Source organism: Thunnus maccoyii, chromosome 4 (genome assembly GCF_910596095.1).
Source record: "Thunnus maccoyii chromosome 4, fThuMac1.1, whole genome shotgun sequence".
In the NCBI taxonomy this organism is placed as follows: Eukaryota; Metazoa; Chordata; class Actinopteri; order Scombriformes; family Scombridae; genus Thunnus; species Thunnus maccoyii.
The window spans coordinates 8,266,534-8,286,033 of record NC_056536.1 but is presented as its reverse complement, the minus strand read 5'-3'; the positions used below and the strand labels follow the sequence as shown (position 1 = coordinate 8,286,033).

At 38.6% G+C, this 19,500-nt stretch overlaps 1 protein-coding gene across 2 annotated transcripts in view; it reads left to right on the top strand.

Annotated features, from left to right (window-relative positions):
• The window catches only part of ptpn11b (protein tyrosine phosphatase non-receptor type 11b), a 42,727-nt gene extending 23,621 nt beyond the window's left edge, over positions 1-19,106 (top strand). The window contains exons 3-16 of one of the 2 annotated variants that reach the window (XM_042409971.1): positions 3,348-3,542; positions 6,274-6,466; positions 6,582-6,701; positions 6,920-7,033; positions 8,364-8,460; positions 8,686-8,765; positions 9,164-9,319; positions 10,294-10,425; positions 11,751-11,905; positions 13,575-13,642; positions 13,788-13,939; positions 14,289-14,389; positions 14,496-14,625; positions 15,901-19,106. In XM_042409971.1, the coding sequence (XP_042265905.1) occupies positions 3,348-3,542; positions 6,274-6,466; positions 6,582-6,701; positions 6,920-7,033; positions 8,364-8,460; positions 8,686-8,765; positions 9,164-9,319; positions 10,294-10,425; positions 11,751-11,905; positions 13,575-13,642; positions 13,788-13,939; positions 14,289-14,389; positions 14,496-14,583 (1,651 nt within the window). In that variant the 3' untranslated portion in view covers positions 14,584-14,625; positions 15,901-19,106. Of the gene's footprint in view, positions 1-3,347; positions 3,543-6,273; positions 6,467-6,581; positions 6,702-6,919; positions 7,034-8,363; positions 8,461-8,685; positions 8,790-9,163; positions 9,320-10,293; positions 10,426-11,750; positions 11,906-13,574; positions 13,643-13,787; positions 13,940-14,288; positions 14,390-14,495; positions 14,626-15,900 lie in introns of both variants that reach the window. The other variant, XM_042409970.1, reaches the window with a different exon arrangement.
• Positions 19,107-19,500: the final 394 nt, after the last annotated feature.

Sequence of the window (19,500 nt, the reverse complement as noted above, 5' to 3'; positions counted from 1 at the left end):
TTATAACCCTCAATTTGATAAGTGGACTGGATTTGGTAAAAGGGATTTCTCAGTTGTGTCAGGCTGTATTGAGTGAAAAATATTGTTTTGAATTGCTTCAGGGCAAAGCAAGCAATAATTTATATATTCTGGGCTCTGTACATGCATATTTATGTGCATTTTTGAGCAATATATTTCCCAGTTGTCCATGTTTGTGTACTTCATCTTATCAGTATATTAGTTTGTTTAGTTGAACAGATCTAAATCATGTTTATTACTAAGACTCCTTATTTTCAGGCTTTAGTGCTCTGACTAGAACGTTGAGAAATTTTTGAACACATAATCCAGCACATAAATGTGATCTGTTCGCTGCTGTGGCTGTTAAGCTGCAGCAGAAGGACAATGCTGTGTTCAGATAGAGAGGTGTGAAGGTCCATGGGACATTATGTACGTTTGTGCTTCTGCTCAATTGTTCCTATCAATGCAAACTAGTTCATAGGTTAATCAGGGACGAACATACCGTGCTTGTATCTGCTGCATTAGTTTTTTTTCCAGTAAAGCAGGATATCATTGCACCATCAGATTCAACATACACACACAATACAACCAACTTCACACAATGAAGACCGACTTGAATTCCACTGCATGTATATTCTGGGCTCCCTCTTGACTTTGCTGAATGTTGGCCTTATTTACACTTTGATTTGTGTATTTAAAGAAATTAAAGTTTGTATTTTTTGCCTTTTTGATTTTTAAAAAAATTTTTTTTTTTACACATCCTGGTTTTATGTGATTATCATGTGGAACACAGCAGTACAGCTGTGATTAATCCAGCTTGTTGTTATCAGTAAATTCAACTAATTGTTAGCAGAATTTCAGAATGACAAAGCTCTTATTCCAGTCATGCTTTTTATAGGCAGATAAGCAGGCAGCTGAATACTTGAAATAATTATGCAGGATGCTGGTGAAAACACACACCTTGATTTGAAAATACTGAACTTTGGTCAGTAAAGAGGAACAATGTTGTACTTCTCATTGACGAGATAGAGGACCTATTATTTTATGTTGCATCCTCAACTGTGAAAGGCGTGAGAACTGTAGCACGTTGTTAATAAAGTGAGTACATGTGATCAACAGTATGCGAGAGGTTTTGATCCTGCACATCTGTCAGTAAGATTTTCTAGGGTTCAAGAACTTTTTCATAATTGTTATTCTTGCATCTTCAACCAATAAATCTCCCTCTTGGATTATATTGCTGCCCATCTTTGAAGGTTGAGTTAATATCATGAATGGGATGACATGGAATCTAAATGTGGTCACATTTTAATTAAATGTCTGCTAGACATGTAAACATCCACAACAGTTTACTAACTCACATATTTGTTTAATCACATTGAATGTGACCTTTAAAAAAAGGTTTTTAATAATCAAATGGTTCTGCACAGACCTGTTTTGGTGCTCTAAACACTAATATGATTTAAACAAACATTTTAATAACTGTAGTACGCTCTGTATCCCAGTTTACTTTTTATAATTCGCCATGGCATGGAGGAATGTCAACGTTGTATAATTGTGGTTACATTTCTTACTCCGTTTCATGAACGCATGGAATAAAAGACAGAAAATCACGTTAAGTAATCTGTCATGCATTGGAATAGAAAGTAGTGAGCCAGAGCTGAGCAGGGATGATGCAGCCCTTGGCTCCCAGGCTGTATTTTTTCTGTAAAGACTGTCACATTGTAATAAATCCATAAAGGTTATCAACGTCTGAGAGAGGGAGAGCAGGGGAGTGAATGAAAATCTAATAGGATGTGTTTGGCTCATTCCAGAGTTAATGGTGTTAAACTCTGAAAGGAAAGGGGGCTTTGGCCCGAGAGTTGAGGAGAGGCCTTTAACAGGGCCATAGACCTGTGGCACCCTGCCAACAGCCACTAATAGAGCCATAAAGCAATTACCAGGAAACACTGAGACAGAGGGATGGAGGGAGTGAGAGAGATGGATTATGGGACAGATGAATAGAAGAGAGGAGACAGTCAACAGTATGTTTAGTGGGAGGATGGAAAGAAAGAAAAAAGGAATGTGAATTTCATGAGGGGAACGAGAAAAGTGATGCAGGGAAATAGGATTTGTGCCATTTGATACGACCATTAGCTGATAATCAGTTTGCAGAGAGAAAGAAAGAGAGACTATTGCATCTCAACCTGCAGATCAGATAGTACTGACTGCCTGCTAACCCCCCTGTGGTCCCTACCTCTGTTTTATGTGCTATGTTTGTGTGTTATCATATGTAATATGTTTACAGGATGTTTTGATTATCTCTGCTAAAGAAACATGTCTGACGATGTCACTAGAGATGGAAAATGGAAAAAACAAGTACATTTAGTAGTCAAACCGCTGAGCTGCATCTCGTTCTTCACCTGCTCCCAGGCAGGTATCTTATAGAGTAGAAATATGTGTGTGCGTGTCAGTGTGTGTTCCCATTTGTGTGCACCTATACAAACCAGCCAGAGGACTTTGAATATGCAAAGTGGTACCAAATGTTTTCTAGCTTATCAGTCTTTGAGCTCAGCAGCTGAATGCATTTCTGTTCTACTGTTCTGCAATCACGTTACAGCCTTTCCTCCAAATACATTAGATATGAAAACTACAGAGCATTAAAAAAAATGGGATGATCCCTTGTGAGAAGATTTATGCTGTTTTGTTTACAGAAGTCAAAGTGAAAAATTTTCAGGGTGTGATAAAATGGATCAGTAATTTTTAAGTCACAATGTCTTTGTAGTTTTTTCTTGCCTTTTCTCTCCTGTAATAGCTTGTGACTGTTTTTTATCATTCCAGTGTTGGCACAGATGGAAAAGGTCACAGTTATTCTATTATATTTAGTATATGTAACGATATGTTCAGCTTCGCGAGAAAAGTTCCTGTATTGCAGAGATACGAAGCAGTCAGACAGAATAAGGTAGATTAGTGCCAGAAAATAACACTTAACAGGAGACAAATGAAATAATGTCACCACATTGGCAGATTCTTTAATGTGTGTTTAAGAAAATGAGTTTCAGTCTTAAAATGGGAGCAGATGGCTTGATAAGCTGTATTTTTATAGTGTATATGCATTTATAGTCTGTGAGTGTGGGCGAAAAAGTGTGTATGGTCTTGAATTTGTTTGTGTGAGCATATACTGTATGAGCACGTGTGTGGGTGGCTGTTTATGTGTGTGTGTGTGTGTGTTCAGTGTTTAAATTTCTGCAGGGAACAAGTGAAAAAGGGAAAATGCCAACAGAAAAATTCTTCTTTGGAGTGAATCCACCTCTGTTGACATGCATGAAAAATAACTGAGTGACTGAATTCCCCATCTGGTTTTTCCTGCTCAGGCGTAACGATGAGGTGACCCACATTAAGATCCAGAACTCAGGCGACTACTACGACCTGTACGGAGGCGAGAAGTTCGCCACACTGGCCGAGCTGGTGCAGTATTACACCGAACAACAGGATCTCCTGCGCGAGAGGAACGGCCATGTTATCGAGCTCAAGTACCCACTCAACTGCAAGGACCCCACATCTGAGAGGTGCAGACGAACAATAACGCCCACACGTGCAAATAGGCTCACATTTGCATACAACTAAGAACTATTGTATGTGGTTAAATCAAATCCAGGCAGACAGATATATATATCTATATATCTATATCTGTAAGATACCTGCCTGGGAGCTATATATATATATATATATATATATATATATATATATATATATATATATATGTGTGTGTGTGTGTGTGTATATATATATATATATATATATATATGTGTGTGTGTGTATATATATATATATATATATATATATATATATATATATATATATATATATATATATATATATATATATACACTTATCAAAGGTCAGCTCTGTATGTTGCTCTTTTACCAAAACTCATTAAAACTGCATGTAAGTTTGTCTCTGACCACAGACGGTGAAAGTTTTAACTGTAGTTTTTACTGCACAGCTTCAAGTTTGTCAGTCTGTAAAGCCTCATCCTGTCATGTGAAGCAGTTAAACCACCTGAGACATGATATTAGTCTAGCTTTCAGTGCAGTGACAGCATCCTGTTATTGTCTAATTGCTATTTGTGAGGCATTTTCACCCTGCATAGAATAAAACTAACTAACTAAACTCCCTGTAATTCTTGAATTTGTTTTGTGATATGAAAATTGTTACATTTAATATCATGCATTAAAGTTTTGCATCTTAGTGATGCATTTCCAACATATTTAACCTCCAGAGGCAGCTTTGACTATAGAATTGCAATAAAAGTCTCCAGGAGAATGTTATTAATGCCAGAACAGTACATACATTTCTTGTACTACCATATAATTGGGAAAAATAAAGAAAAAAGCAAACTTTATTAAAATTAATATAGGAACATGTGAGATCAGATCTTCCTCATGTCTTGGAATCACTATAGAGCTGAGCAACATGTCAGAAATGAACATATTAATGAGAAAGTTTTCTCATCTTGATATAAAGTATATCACTATATGGAGATACAAAAAATCATGAAAGTTAATTTTTAATGCAATTACATTTGTTCCACTGTTTCACAATGCATTGGAAACGTGTGTAACACCTGAAAAAAGCATAAAACATTTTATATTTTTTTATATTACACTTACATTATACTGAGACTGGCTGTAAAACTAAAACAATGACTTGAAGGATGCTAAAACACTGAGGGGGAACTGCAGAGTCGGCTGCTAATTCACATTACAAGTAGCCATTTGAGCCATTGTTGATATAAAAATATTGATAAGTGCAGGTTTAAATAACTATTTAAAAAAACATTTGTTTAGAATTATTCATTTAAACAGCGTAATATTGTAAAACATTATTACAGTACGATATTATCCACACAATGCCATTCCACTAATAGAAAATTATAGTGAATTAATGACCAGACTCCAGCTAATAAACTGTTTAACAGAATGGCAATAGGGAAGAAAAAGCCATTAGTTTAATAGCTACGTACCTGTACACATACTGTATGTACACACACACACACACACACACACATTATATTGAGATTGACCTCACATCCACATGCATAAATAGTGGCATACTCCCAAATGCATCTTCAAACAAACTAGTGGGTGGCGCTGCAGTTTTTGTTTATGCTCACCAAGTATCCAGACACGTAACACCCTTCCAGAGAGTATACACAGGTTGGACACAGCTATACACTTCAGCTCCCACCTACACAGCGTCTTTGAAATGGGAGAACAAGCCAGCTGGTGCATTAATGCCGGGAATTTAAGCATGCACTCACATACAAACAGGAAGCATTTTGTAAAGCTATGTATTTGTCTCATTCTTTGCTATTTTCAATTCAGCACTTTTCAGTCGTGTCTATGTTTGGTAGCATCTCAGGTTATGTATGCGCATTCCCTTCTTCTACACATCTGCACATTGCAATGTGTACTGTATATCTTAGTTTCTATTTAGGTCTAAGAACAACTTGTGATCTATGGTTTTGGTTTGTGTGGTTTTTCCATTCTACATACGTCTCTTGTCAGAGCCTCCTACATGTTTTGCTCACCACACAGGAAAAAAAACGCAGAAATGCAGGTTTAACATCAGCAACTGAGAGAGGCTGCAGCTATGTAAGAGACACTTAAATTCTCGAGTAGGAGTCTACGCTCATAATACACATATAGATAGACATTATGTTAAACCCTAAAGAATGGAAGTTTTTCCCTTGAGGCAGGAAGCAAATCACTAGTCCTCCCCCTCAGTTGGTCAACTTTCTTTCTCAACTTTTCTCACTTGTGTTATCTTGATTTGGTGTCTCTTTTTGCTGTTGAGCTTTAGCTGCTAGCTTCACCTTGAAAGACACTGAGCTCACCACTGACCCATTTAACATAACCGAAATTACATCACTGAAAGCTAACATTAGATTGGAGGGAAATTCAAGTTTTCAGGTTTAAATGAAATGAAATTCAACATCATAAAATTGTAGCATAATAGTAATTACAAGGTGATATCAATGATTATTCACAGTAATAATCTAGGAATCTATAAACCAAGTTTTAAAATGTAAGGTCAGGATTTATTGTTCTTAACATGTTTAAATTATTTGTTGATTTTTACAGTTTTTAAGAGTTGGCACAAATCATGTTATCATGTTTCAAGTTGCTGGTTTGCATGTTCAGTAATTCTAGTTGTCAATTTGTCAATGAATATTGTCTCCAGATTCATAGAGTATGTTTGTGTGTGTGTTTTGTGTGTTCTCTCGCTCATCTCCAGATGGTACCATGGGCACCTCTCCGGGCGAGATGCAGAGAAGCTGCTCACAGACAAAGGCAAGGCCGGCAGCTTCCTGGTTCGGGAGAGCCAGAGTAAACCGGGCGACTTCGTCCTCTCAGTTCTCACCAATGAGGAGAAACATGAGAACGTGGACCGAAAGACCAAAGTCACCCACGTTATGATACGCTACCAGGTACCTCAGCATACCTGTGGTTGAGTCACATATTTTCAACCATGTCATGACGCATTTTTGCACTCAAGGATTTACTCAGACTTGTTGTTGAACTGTTTGATGTTCATCTCCGCAGCAGGACGGTAAATATGACGTGGGCGGTGGTGAGAGGTTCGACACCCTGGCTGACCTGGTGGATCACTACAAGAAGAACCCCATGGTAGAGAAGAGCGGCATCGTAGTGCACCTCAAACAGGTATGTAAGAGACATGAAACAAATAATCTAAACAAAAGCATCCAATCTAGTGAATCTTTTGCATACTTTATGGTGAAGATATTGATGGTGTTGCAATACGCTGCTTAATTCAAACCGCATGAAAATGTTATTGACATACTTATGCTTTTTAAATTTAGAATAACTTGTTTTGCTATGTTGACTAATTGAATCTCCTTGTCCCAATGTGATAACGACAGCCCTTTAACGCCACAAGGATAAATGCAGCCAACATTGAGAACCGGGTACGAGAGCTCAACAAAGTAGCAGACAACTCTGAGAAACCCAAACAAGGATTCTGGGAAGAATTTGAGGTATGTAGCCTTAAAAATGTCAGCGCTAGATTCATTTCCTCCAATCATGATTTCAAAAATATATGGGAAAATTTATATAAATAATATATAAATGTAAATTAAAATTAATCTTGTCAGTCATTTTGGAATTCCAGTCATTTTAAAGGCTCTGCGTTCAACAGTTTTATTAAATGAGGCTTCAGTTAAATGCTGGATGAATCAAGTCATATGTACGAGACATAATTGGGGAAATTGATTCAACCAAACTCTTTGAGTGCCATCTTCTCTGGTGTGCAAAATTTTCGCCACTGGTGTTTTAGGATGAAGTCTCTAATAGCTCCTGTACAACACACCCCTTGTAAAACAGATGTTTGTTCTGATGTATTTTCCATAACAGTGATTTGATTTCTTCATAAATGTCATATAAAATGTCTATTTCTGTAGGCTTACATCTACAGTATGTTTTTTTCCCAGTGTGTTATTTGTTTCCTTGTCTATTAAGGTAAACTCAAATGTATTTGTGTGTAATGATGTCGGCCAAAGCTGATATTGTTGTGTTCTCCCATCTTCCTGTTTTTGTTATTCTCATGCCACCAGATCATAAATGATCAATAAATAAATATGACAGATCATAAATGTAAATCATTTCTATCAGCGCATAAAAGGCAATCAATAATGATTTGGTGTTTACCGGCACAACACCTAGTTTTAACGGTTAAGGATTATCTTGTTACTGATGATTGTCTGGTTACCACATTTGATAGCCAGCTCACTGACTGCAATCTTTATTGAGATCATACAAATTAATTCAGAGTGTGTGAGCAACATACCATACATAACTTTTATGCTGTCACATAGATAAGATGCACCATGTGAGTTGTTTGGAAGTCAGTTTAAGAAAACAGTGATAAGATATGAACTAGTCTATCTGGCTTTGCGTTGATGACAGGCAGCTAGTTTTATGTATGACTAAAAAGATAGATAGATAGATAAGATAGCTATGCTGTAATATATTGAGATATGCAGCCAATATAAATATATGTAGCAAGTATGAAGAGCTTTTTTGTGCCCTGGATGTATTTGAATATCTAAGAGAAACAGCTTCTCTCATGTGTCCAGCCTGAACTCTAACACATGCAGTTTTTACTGTTCTCACACTCCAGGGTGACCTCTACTGTATTCAAGGCCCATTACACTGTACATACACAGAGCATTGATTAGCATCTAAAAGTCACAGTCTTAGTCTCAAAAATAGTAGTTGCATGATAGTGGATATTGTTTTGTTTGATATTTCTTTTTATTACAAATCATCTAATTTTCTTTCATTTCATTCTTTCATTCGGCATATCAGGTACTTCAGCAGCAGGAGTGCAAACTGCTGTATCCCCGGAAAGAAGGCCAGAAGCCCGAAAACAAGAGTAAAAACAGATACAAGAATATCCTCCCCTGTGAGTCACGCAGCAACCTGCCATTTCCTGTCTCTCCAACTTCCTGTGGAAAGAATGACACAAGTAGACAATGTGTAGAGGCCTCATCAGAGTGTGAAGATTTTGTTTTGATAGCTCACAGACTGTCAATTGACATTAAAATAGAAAAAAAAAATCATCATGTGTGGTCTCAGGAAACTGTAGACATTTTGTTGTATGTTAATAAGTTTCGCTTTGTGTTTTCAGTTGACACTACTCGGGTTGAAATTACTGAAGCAGATCCAGACATTCCTGGTTCAGACTACATCAATGCCAACTACATCAGAGTGAGTCTGCTCAGCAATACACAAGTATGTATGTGTATAAACAACTATGCATTACGGAAAGATAGTAGTGATACACAGAAGTCAGCAAATGCATAGTTGTGGCTTTAGCAGAGGTTCATCTTGATGTAAAATAACTGCACGGTTTAGTTCCAAAGTGATATATAAAAAAATGCAATTTTTGAAAAACTACATAAAATACATTTACATAACATTTTAGAACAAGGTGCATTTATTTAAGTTTAAATTAAACTATTTAAATATTTCAGTGCATTTAATTTTAGAGTTAGGTAGTTCGTATTACATTAGTACACTCATATCATCATCATCATCATCATCATCATCATCATCATCATCATATGAAACATCTCATTTAGCATGGCGTTTTCTGTACTGTACAGAGTATGCATGAAGAGGGGCGCCATGTGGACGAGGGCAAAGTCTTCATCGCCACCCAAGGGTGCCTACAGAATACGGTCATTGACTTCTGGAAAATGGTGTATCAGGAGAATACACACGTCATCGTCATGACCACGAAGGAGATGGAGCGAGGACGGGTGAGCTCTTGGCACTAAACGTACTGTAGATAGTGTCTGTGATATATTATAATCGCATGCTTCTGTATGCCTTATTGTTGAACTAGAAAGGTCATTGATTTAGTTGAAATGTGAAATGTTCATGGAAATACATTATATTTCTAATATCACATTATAGTTATATTTTTTCTCTCTCCCTAGCTTTTTTTTTCTTAAACTCTCTCTAGCACTCACTACTAATCACTGTCTGTTTCCTAAAGACTGCACTCCTTTGAACTGCTTGATTACTTGTAATGACAGAGGACTGTGAACACAGTGGTATTCTGCAATTGGACACACAAGGTTTCTTGATGAGAGCAGGAGCTAAATGCCCCAAATCTATTCCATTAGATGTTAATACACTGAACCAGTCAAGTTAAATTAATTTAAGAGGTGCTTTAACAACCAGATTGGTCACAAAAAGCCTCACAGAAGATAACAGGACAAATGAATACAAGAAAGGACTCTTCATTATATAGTCAGGGCTGGTGTGTTTTTCATACATGTACACTTTCTAACCTTGACAAGAAGACAACTGGGGACATAAAAGTCATCGCTGGTTTAACTAAAAATGGTCCAATTTACAAATTGACAGTACATTACTCTAACCGTGAACTGAATGTCAACCATTTTGTTCAAAATTTTCAGAGGAAAGACAGTACTCGATGGCATTAGGTGATTGTAAGAGAGAAGGGTGGATATGTGTAGTAGGGATGATGGTGTGTGTGTGTGTGTGTGTGTGTGTGTGTGTGTGTGTGTGTGTGTGTGTGTGTGTGTGTGTAAGGTGTGGGGGTGGGGAAGGAGACAGCTAACAAGGATAGTATGACAGTTAAGCTGATTGGAAAGCTGCTTGAGATGAGCTGCTTCTTTAGATTGTCTAATACCCGCCACCCTCCCTCTCCTCTCTCTCTCTCCGTCTCTCTGTCCGTCTTCTCTCTTTTTTTGATTCGATTTAGAACAAATGTGTCCGTTACTGGCCCGACCCTCACACCACCAAGGAGTTTGGGAAGGTGCAGGTGAGGAATGTCGAGGAGCATTCAGCACAGGACTACATCCTGAGGAAGCTGGAGGTGACCCGTCTGGACCGGGTAGGGAAAGCTGTGTACTCAATCAGCACTGACACACTGACCTGGGCTCAGATTATCTAACCCCTCACACACATATATATATACACACACACAATCCTGCAGCACATGCTTGTGCTTACAGGAGGATCGCCTGCATGGATCTCAAGAATACAAGAAGCAAACGCAGGAAAAGTAGAGAGCAAAAGTGCACATAACCTTTTAAAATGTGTAGTTTTCTTCTACTGAAGCCTGAAATAAAAACCCTTGATTCTTTTATGCATGAATACAAAAAGTAGCGAATTAAGGATAAAAGAAAAGGCTACTCCTTTTTTGTTGCTCAAGTGAGCACCCTCTAGTTAATGCTTAGTAGAAGCTGTTGCTTTGACCACAGCAGTATTTCTGTTTGAATTAAATTTAAAGGGGAGGAATTTAAAATGATGTAACATTTGAATATCCAGTCCAGGTGTAGGTGGAAGTTTGCATATGTAATGTCTCTATAAAATCCTATTCAAAACTACAATGGTGGAGCTCACATTCTGCTAAGCTTGTCTGAGAACAACTTGACAATTTCCTCACCAAAGAGTGTCCCTGGGTATAAGTGAATTACACCTCAATGAAAGCTATTGATTATTTCTTAATGAATCATACTTAGTTTATTAAGGTTACTGTCTGAAGAAGCATCAGACCAAAGAGGACACTGCACATATGCAATGTAAATATTTTGACAATGTTAGTCTATAAGGAGAGGCTCAGTTTTTTAAATTGTTTTTAATTCACTGTATATTCACTATCCATATGTACAGAGACGGGGTTTCTTGTTGCTGTAATCTTCCATACTGGTCTTAAGCATTAGTTCCACAGCACTGAAAGAAATGGGCAACAGAATCCACAATACTAATTTTGAGTGAAAGCATATTGCAGCATCCAGGGATACTCATTAGTTCTGGTTTAACCACTGTGTTACAGCAATGCCTGTTCCAGCAACAAAGCCTACATGTGACTACTGGAGAGTATCCCTCCATCACAGTACAGCATGAGCCAGCCAGCACACAGGCTGCTGGGAATTTTGTACAGATTATGACTTTGGAAAATAATCACTTGAATTGTCTAAATGAAACTGTTGAAGCATCACTCTGTAGCTTTGATTGAAGTTTGCAATCCATTTTTGTGCGGAATAAAGATTGTGGATTTTGTCTGCTATTTCTTACAGTGGGTTCATGTCTTTTAACGAACACTGAAGGGCCAGTATGGACGAGTCAGAATATATGTTACATGTCCAAAAGCAGTCATCAACAAAGCTCCACACCTACAGCTCACCATCCTTGTTTGTTGCATTTTCCTTGTAGAAGGAGCTTCCGAGGTACATCTGGCACTACCAGTATCTAAGTTGGCCGGATCACGGGGTGCCCAATGAGCCCGGCGGTGTCCTCTGGTTTCTAGAGGAGGTCAACCGCACCCAGAGCACCATTCCAGACACTGGACCCATTGTTGTCCACTGCAGGTACTTACAGGCAGGAAGGACACAGGTAGTTTAAAGTGTAGACAAAAGAGACTGAGACTTGTTGGAAGTTAATTTATGGTGCGTCAGGTGAAAAAAAGAAGGCAGGTGATTTACAGTTCTTGTGCCTCAGCAGATATAAACAACAATTATTAAATTCCTTGCCTACACTCGTGCGTGTATACACACACAAGCACGCACAATGGCTGTCAGCCTCCTCATCTAAACCACAAACCTGAGGGCAATGTTATTATGATACTGAAGACATCCAAAACATCTGGCAGAGACAATTACAGCACAGTCGTCAGTCTCTTTTGAGAGCCAAAGCAGAGTGTAAATATGAGAGAAAAGTAAAATCTAGTTTCACTTATCAAATAAGGACACACTCACATCGTACTGTCTTCCGCACGAGTTAAATAGTAAACGTTCATTCAGATTCAGAGACGTGCTTAGACGCACTGTTAGACATTAGACATTCATTTGTTAACTTGGGGTTTTCCAGGGGGTTTCCTGGCAGGCTAAATCCCTTCTGAAGGTCACCGCTTGTTTTTTTTTCCGTTTTCTGTTCTTCCTCTCATTTTAATAAAGTTTCAGGTGTTTAATAAAACACCTGAAACTGCGCTCACAAAGCATGCATTTATGAAATTAGGATTTCATGAAATATGGTTTCAGTCGGCCACATGGGTGTGCTATAATTAAAGTTCAAAATTTGACCTTCTTATTGGAAATCCTATAGATCTTCACCAAATTCAGTACATATCAGCAGTGTAACTAATTATACATTACACATACCCGCTATAAACCAACCAAGCTGTCAAAACTGCGAGCAAATGCATTTCATGGTTCTCTCATAACTCTGCTCTGCTTTCATTCAATCAAAGACTACTCCATGTGCTTAATCTGTTTTATGTCAGCATGACCACTAAACTAACTACCTAAACAGCAGGTCCTATTTGCAAAAGCACAATCTGTTTTTGTCCTGCTGTAGTCAGGATGTTCCCCGTGTCTTCATCTGATGCATTTTGATCAACAAACAACAGGAGATATCATAACTCAAATTAAAATTTGGGGTTTGATGAATAGCAGTTATTCATAGCTGAGGATTGTAACCACTTCAGGTTAATCTCAGTGTTGCTGTGATGTGTTGTTATTAAGAGTGCACTGATTCACTACTTTCTTAATTTCTAATACTGTTTTTAAGCAATAAATTTTAGATGTTATCTGTTTCATGTTGGCTGATAGGACTTAACTGGGAATTTTGCTTTTACATCAGGCTATAGCAAATATTGTAACAGCTTAGTCCATTTGGTGTGCTTTCATGTATTTCACCATACCTGCCATCCCAACATGTACTCCAAACATGAAGACGGCCAGACAAAACAGATCTGACCCATTTCATTGATCGTTTTTGTTTGAGGGGAAAATTACACTGAGTTGAACTTAGTTCTCAAAGAGATTTAACAGCATTTTCTATGTGAGTCATTAATAAAGTTAATGTATTGCTGTTGGCAAGTGAAAACCTGTAATTCACAACCTATTATTACCCGACTATTTATGTGTTCTTAGGTCCTCAGAATATGACATTTTACAGTTTCACCTTGACATGCACACTTAATTTCCTCAACTGTAGCAACCACACATGGTTTGACCTTTCACTCTGTTGTCCCTGCAGTGCCGGCATCGGGAGGACAGGCACCATTATCGTCATCGACATCCTCATTGATATTATTAACCGCCAAGGTAGGAGACTCGTGTATAAAACCGACACCATTGACTTTTTATATTAAAATGTGTCACTTAAAACTCTTTGCACAGTGTCTCAGCTGAACCCTGGTTGTATGTGTGTATGTGTGTGTGCGTGTGTGTGTGTGTGTGTGTGTCCTAGGACTGGACTGTGACATTGACATCCCTAAGACCATCCAGAGGGTACGGCAGCAGAGGTCAGGGATGGTACAGACAGAGGCCCAGTATAAGTTCATCTACATGGCTGTGCAGCAGTACATAGACACAGCTCAGAAGAGACTGGAGGAGGAGCAGGTACTCACTAGAGCTACACTAGAGGTCAAAATCACAGAGTCGCTGCCAAAAGAGAAATTAGAATACATCACATTACAATTTTTGACACAGTAATAAATGTTATAGAATATTTATTTGAGACATTTGTTTGAGCTCACAGTCTGAAGGCCAGCACCGTGTGTTATGTTATGACACTTTCAGCAGTGAGCAGACTATATCATTACGATGGTAACTGTCTCAGTAAGTCTCCAAGGTGCTGATCCTCTGCTCCAGGCTACCATCTGGGACTATTTAGACTTAAATCCAGGTCTTAGACAGAGGATCTTGTCCCCTAAACTGAATCTGCCTGATTCATGTTGTCACTTTGCAGAGGAATAAGATGAAGGAGAGGGAGTACTCCAATATCAAATATCCTCAGATGACCAACTCCAGGTCCAAACCTAATATGGCATCCTCGCGCTCTTCTTCTGTGTAAGTATACCACACATCACGGTGGTGAACTAGCCGTTGACCTGATTATTGAACACATGATCGCAGAACCATAGCAGAAAATAAGTAGTTGTTCTCTGTATTGCAGGATGACAAACGACGATTCTTCGAGTGTGTACGAGAACATAAACTTTAAAAGCCCACAGACGTCTTTTAGCAGTAACACCAGGAGGTAAAACCATCGCTGTGGACCTCCACATCTCTCTGTCTGCCTCTCTGTGAGTACTTCATTCATTTCATTCTACATAGTTTGCATTTCATGTGAAAAATAATCGGTTTGGTATTTTTCTATTGCAAAATTTAGCAAATCTGTCACTTTCTGAAGAAATCCTTTTTACTGTAGCACTTTTTAAAGGTTTGCATTACAGCTGATGTAGTAGAGAAACTGAATTTGATGCTGTTAAATCTTTTCCACGGATGCAAGACAGATAGTTCAGTTTCTTTCAGTGAGTCAAATTAATTTTCCTCACGTAAAAAAGAAGGGTAATGTTCTCTTATTTTCATGGCTCAAATCATAGGGTGGCCAGGAGCGGCTGAGCTCCCTTAAAAGAAAAAATACCTGAATTTCCTTTAAAGCAACAAAAGATTGAATTTAGGTTCAGATCACAATCAACCTCAATTCTCACAGTGTCATTCTTTACTCTCTCATAGTCATTAAGCAGAAAAGGAACTCAGCAGTGTTAAAGTAAATGAGTCATCGCTTTGGTTTGGGGTCATCAGCACAAGACAGACGTAACTGAATAGTAAATGTATTTAAAATGTATATTTAATGAATTTTGCAAATTTTGTCTTTTGCTGTTGTTATATAATTATCGTCCTTAGAAATATAAAATGGATTTCTCTATCTCCCATGGTTAAAACTGTCAAGTATAACCTCTTTTTACATATTTATTTTGACCTCTCAATGCCTAATTCATCTAATCTCATTTAGTTTTTAAAAATATTTTTTATTTTCAGATGAATGTGGTTGCAATCTTTCTGGATATTTTTATTTTGAATTGCATCAGCCAGCCGCTACTACAAGCTGTTATTTTGGTCGGCTCTTGGATATTCAGCTTCCACACTTACCGACTTTGATAGAATTTTATCTCAGACTGTCAGAGCTCTGCATGTGGCTTTGGAAGTGAGGACATTTCAACCGTTTGACTCGCTGTCTCTTGACTTCTGAAAAGAGACGTTTGAGTATGAATATGAGTATTTTGAATAAGCTGTTCTTCTTCATCATCTTCAGCTAAAATGTTCTCCTTTACACTCCAATACAGAAAATAATTTAAAAATATATTCTTTTTAAGACAGATTTGTCCGACATGGAGCATGTTTCTGGTTTTTACCTCTCTGTATGTACTCTGTCTCTCTGTCCAGATAACCTGGCAGGTGTAGTGTATGCTGAGAAAATGCTGCCTTTAGCTCCAGATCATGAATCAGATCCTTGTGCTCATGATTCAAAGTGACACCGGCCATTAACTCTGCTGCTCTGTTTATGTTTGCTTCAGTTTCAGAGGTGTCGCTTCATCAGCGCCTGAATCCCTCGGGGGAGGAGGGACTGTGGTGCTCTGACTACACCCCACAATGGTGCACCCTGCCTGGGCTGAAGGTGGTGAGCTGACCCCTCTTCTGCTGCTGGACCTCTCTGTCTGGAGTCAAACCTCACCCTCCGTAGAGAGGAGGACTCTACAGCATAATGCCCACACTCAGGGCCCCTGTCCTCCCCCCTCTCTCCCCCCCCGCTCTGCTTCAGCCTCCAAAGCCTTTCCCTCTCTTAACCAGCGAAAGTGCCTTGTCACAGGATGTGTCTGTAATCTAGCTGTTACATCTCTGCTGTTACTTCTTTCCAAACTCTGGAAACCCAAGGTGACATGAGAAACAACCATTTTTTCCTTGGTGTGACGGATACTAAACGTGGAGTCTGCCCTGGGCCTGAACTGAACAAAGCTGTACGACGGGACCCGAGAAGAGGTCAAAGCTAAGCTGTTTGTCCGCTCGTTGCCAGAAATCACTCTGTTTGCTATCCCTCCATCTCTGTCTTTGCTGGCTGTCATTTGAATTCGAACCTAAGACTGTTTTTGTGCTGCGTTCTGTCTCTCCAGCTGTCTTGGTTATTAATGTGGCCGTTGAGTGATAGCAGGGGCAGTTACGTAACCCGCTGCAGGACCCTGAGGCACAGGGGGGGCAAGCAAACCCATGCAATTTTCAAAAAATGTTGTCATTTTAATTTTGGGTGTAAAAGTGAACTCTATTATTATTATTTTTTTGAGGATGTGACTGATTTTCAAAGTGTTTTTTGTGAAAGAGTTGTGTATGTAATCTCCTGTGCTGTTGCAAATGCAAATCAGCTGTTTTGTGGTTGTTTAACAGAATTGGAGGCCATCTTTACTTTATATGGTTACTGGGACATACACATCAGTCCTGTCTGTCATCTGAAGGTGACCTCCAGTTGTCCCACTTTGAGTACAAACTCAATCATGAACATGAAAAAAACGTTTTGTCTGTTCTTATAATCAGTTTCTTCTCATTATTTCTTAGTGTTTTGTTGATACTGTTGGTGTCATGGTTGTGTAACATGTAAGATGTTGATTTTTTTTTTTTTTAATACATATTTATACAGGTGCGTTGTGGTGGAAGAGGTCATGTTTAAGCACAATTGTCTAAGCAGCATCCCCAGCACTAACTTTGATTTAGATGAGAATAGTAGACTGAAGTTCATATTTGATGGGGGAATGGGTGAAGAGGATTCCTGAATGAGTGGTTTGGAGTTGAGCTCGGTCTCACGGCTTTGTTTGACTGGCTGCCCTCGTTAATCAGCAGGTCTGATGCGGTTCAACATCTGTCGGAGGAGATTGTCACAAGGAGACAAGGGAAAGGGGGTGATTACAGTGGGCCAGATGGCCATCTGCCTGAGATTGAAGAATAGATTTGTCTCCAAAAAGTAATTTAGAAGATGGCCATAATCCAGGCTTGATGATAGCGGGGCGAGTAAGCCGACGTCATTGATGTGATAAGGATGGCGGCGGAGCCACCGAGCACTGAGCCCTCCGCGCTGTCTGCCAGATTGTCCACTATTTTTAGCCTCCAGGATCAGCACCAAAATATCCCACTCAAATACTAGTGCAGATATGTTGGTGAAATTTGACCTGGCTTGTTTAAAATGTAATTACCTAATGTTCCTGAAGAGCTTTAAAAACAATGTTGTCTCTCGCAGTAGGAAGTTGTCATGATCTTTTCTTTTTTTTTTTTTTCATTTTGAAGCATCAAAATGAACCATGAATGAGCAGCAGCAGTTGTTGGTGGTGTTTCTGCTCAGATCATTCCTCCGTTCTCCACCAACAGACGTGTCCAGCTAACAAGGTCAAGGACACTCACAGACATGTTTTCTTCAGTCATAAATCAGCCAGTTTCTGCTGCAGCACTCATGGAGAGGCTGCAGATGGTGATTCTTAACAAACATAATTTGAATATAAAGCTAAGTGTAATCAGTGTAATACAGTAGTACACAGTCATTGCGCTGTAATTTGATACCGCGGCCCTGTGCAGGATATTAAAATGATGATGTAACCTGCAGCAGCCATATCATCCTGTCAGTTGTGTCTTTTAAAGGCGTATGAGAGCACAGTGTTTTTATTAAGGCCTCAGTACATCAGTAGAAGCTTTTTTCACAAATATTTAGTGATTTTTGCCACCTGGCTGTCAGTTTTAAGACTTTTACTGGTATAAATTGTTGCCATGTATTTTAATGGTTAATTCCTCATGTGAATAAAAGCTATATGTTTATGAAATTAATGGCATTGATACCCTGTGTCAGTGAAGGTCTATGTCTGTTAGAAATACGTTGCGCCACTTGATGTACTTCAGTTGAATTTGAACATTGAGGAGGTTTGAATCCCGCCGGTTTCCCTTTTGTCCTTTTCCCACCTGAAATGTGATCTTTGTCCTATGAATGATTAATGACTTTTGTGGTTTTGTTTCTGTGTTCCTGAACTATCTTGCGCTGTGGATAATTTAGATTTTTATTGTTTTTCACTTTGCCTCTCTGGGTCAAATTGTTTATAATATAGTGAAACATCAAATACTTGAAAGTGTGAAACTGCTGAATCTTTGGCCTCAGGCTGTCTGGATGTCCTTTGGATGTGGAAGTATTTTTGGTAGTGCAGTAGATTTTTGCCATCAGTGTTGTTGTTTTTTTGTTGTTTTCTTTTTTTTTTTTTTTTTCTTGTTTCATTTGGTGATATGTTTCAAATTGTATATTTCTAATTGATTGTTTTGTCCATTCTTGCATTTTGTATTGTGTCTGAATTATTATTATTATTATTATTGTTATTATTATTGTTATTATTATTATTATTGGTGTAATTTTACCATCAATAAGTAAATTCTGGCTCTGAGTTGAACCAGTGTACATGGAGGTATGCAGTGGTAACATGGTATTTTCTCTCTGCTTGTCCTCTTTTATTTACTTGAACATGATGTGGATATCTTTTTGTTTTGAGTCCTTGTTCCTCTGTTGGTCACAGTATGCCTGAAGTGAGTCGTAGTATACTGAGCTCCTATGTTCAGTGGAGGCTCTTCCGTTTTCTTCTTCTTGCACTGGCTCTGCCTTGACGCCTTCTTGCTGTATAGGCTACAACTGCTGATGCAATGAGCTGCCAGAAATGGCATCAAAATGGTTTATTATCATATAGTTTAATAAAAATCTATGATGGCACTATCTAAATTTACACATGATTTTTGCTTGTCTCTGTTGTTTTCACTCGTGAATGTGGAGCAGGTTTACAACTGAAGGAAGGAAACGGAGAATCTTGACCATTTTTGGAAAAAGTTCCCTGGAAACTGTGCCCCAAAATGAAAGAAAGATCAGTGTAACAAGCAGGGGCTTTTTTGCCTCCAGGTGCTGTCCCTGTTTGTAGAGAAGCGGCAGAGAACGTTGGGCGGTGTCTTATGAGCTGGTGTTTGTGTTGGACCCTGCTGCGGCTTTCCATCTCATCCACTCAAGTTGTCTCTTCAATTGGAAAAATGCTCATTGAACACCAGTTAACTAATATTAATATCGAAAGGCGAGAAAGGAATCAAACTCCAGAAAAACACCAATTTCACCAGTA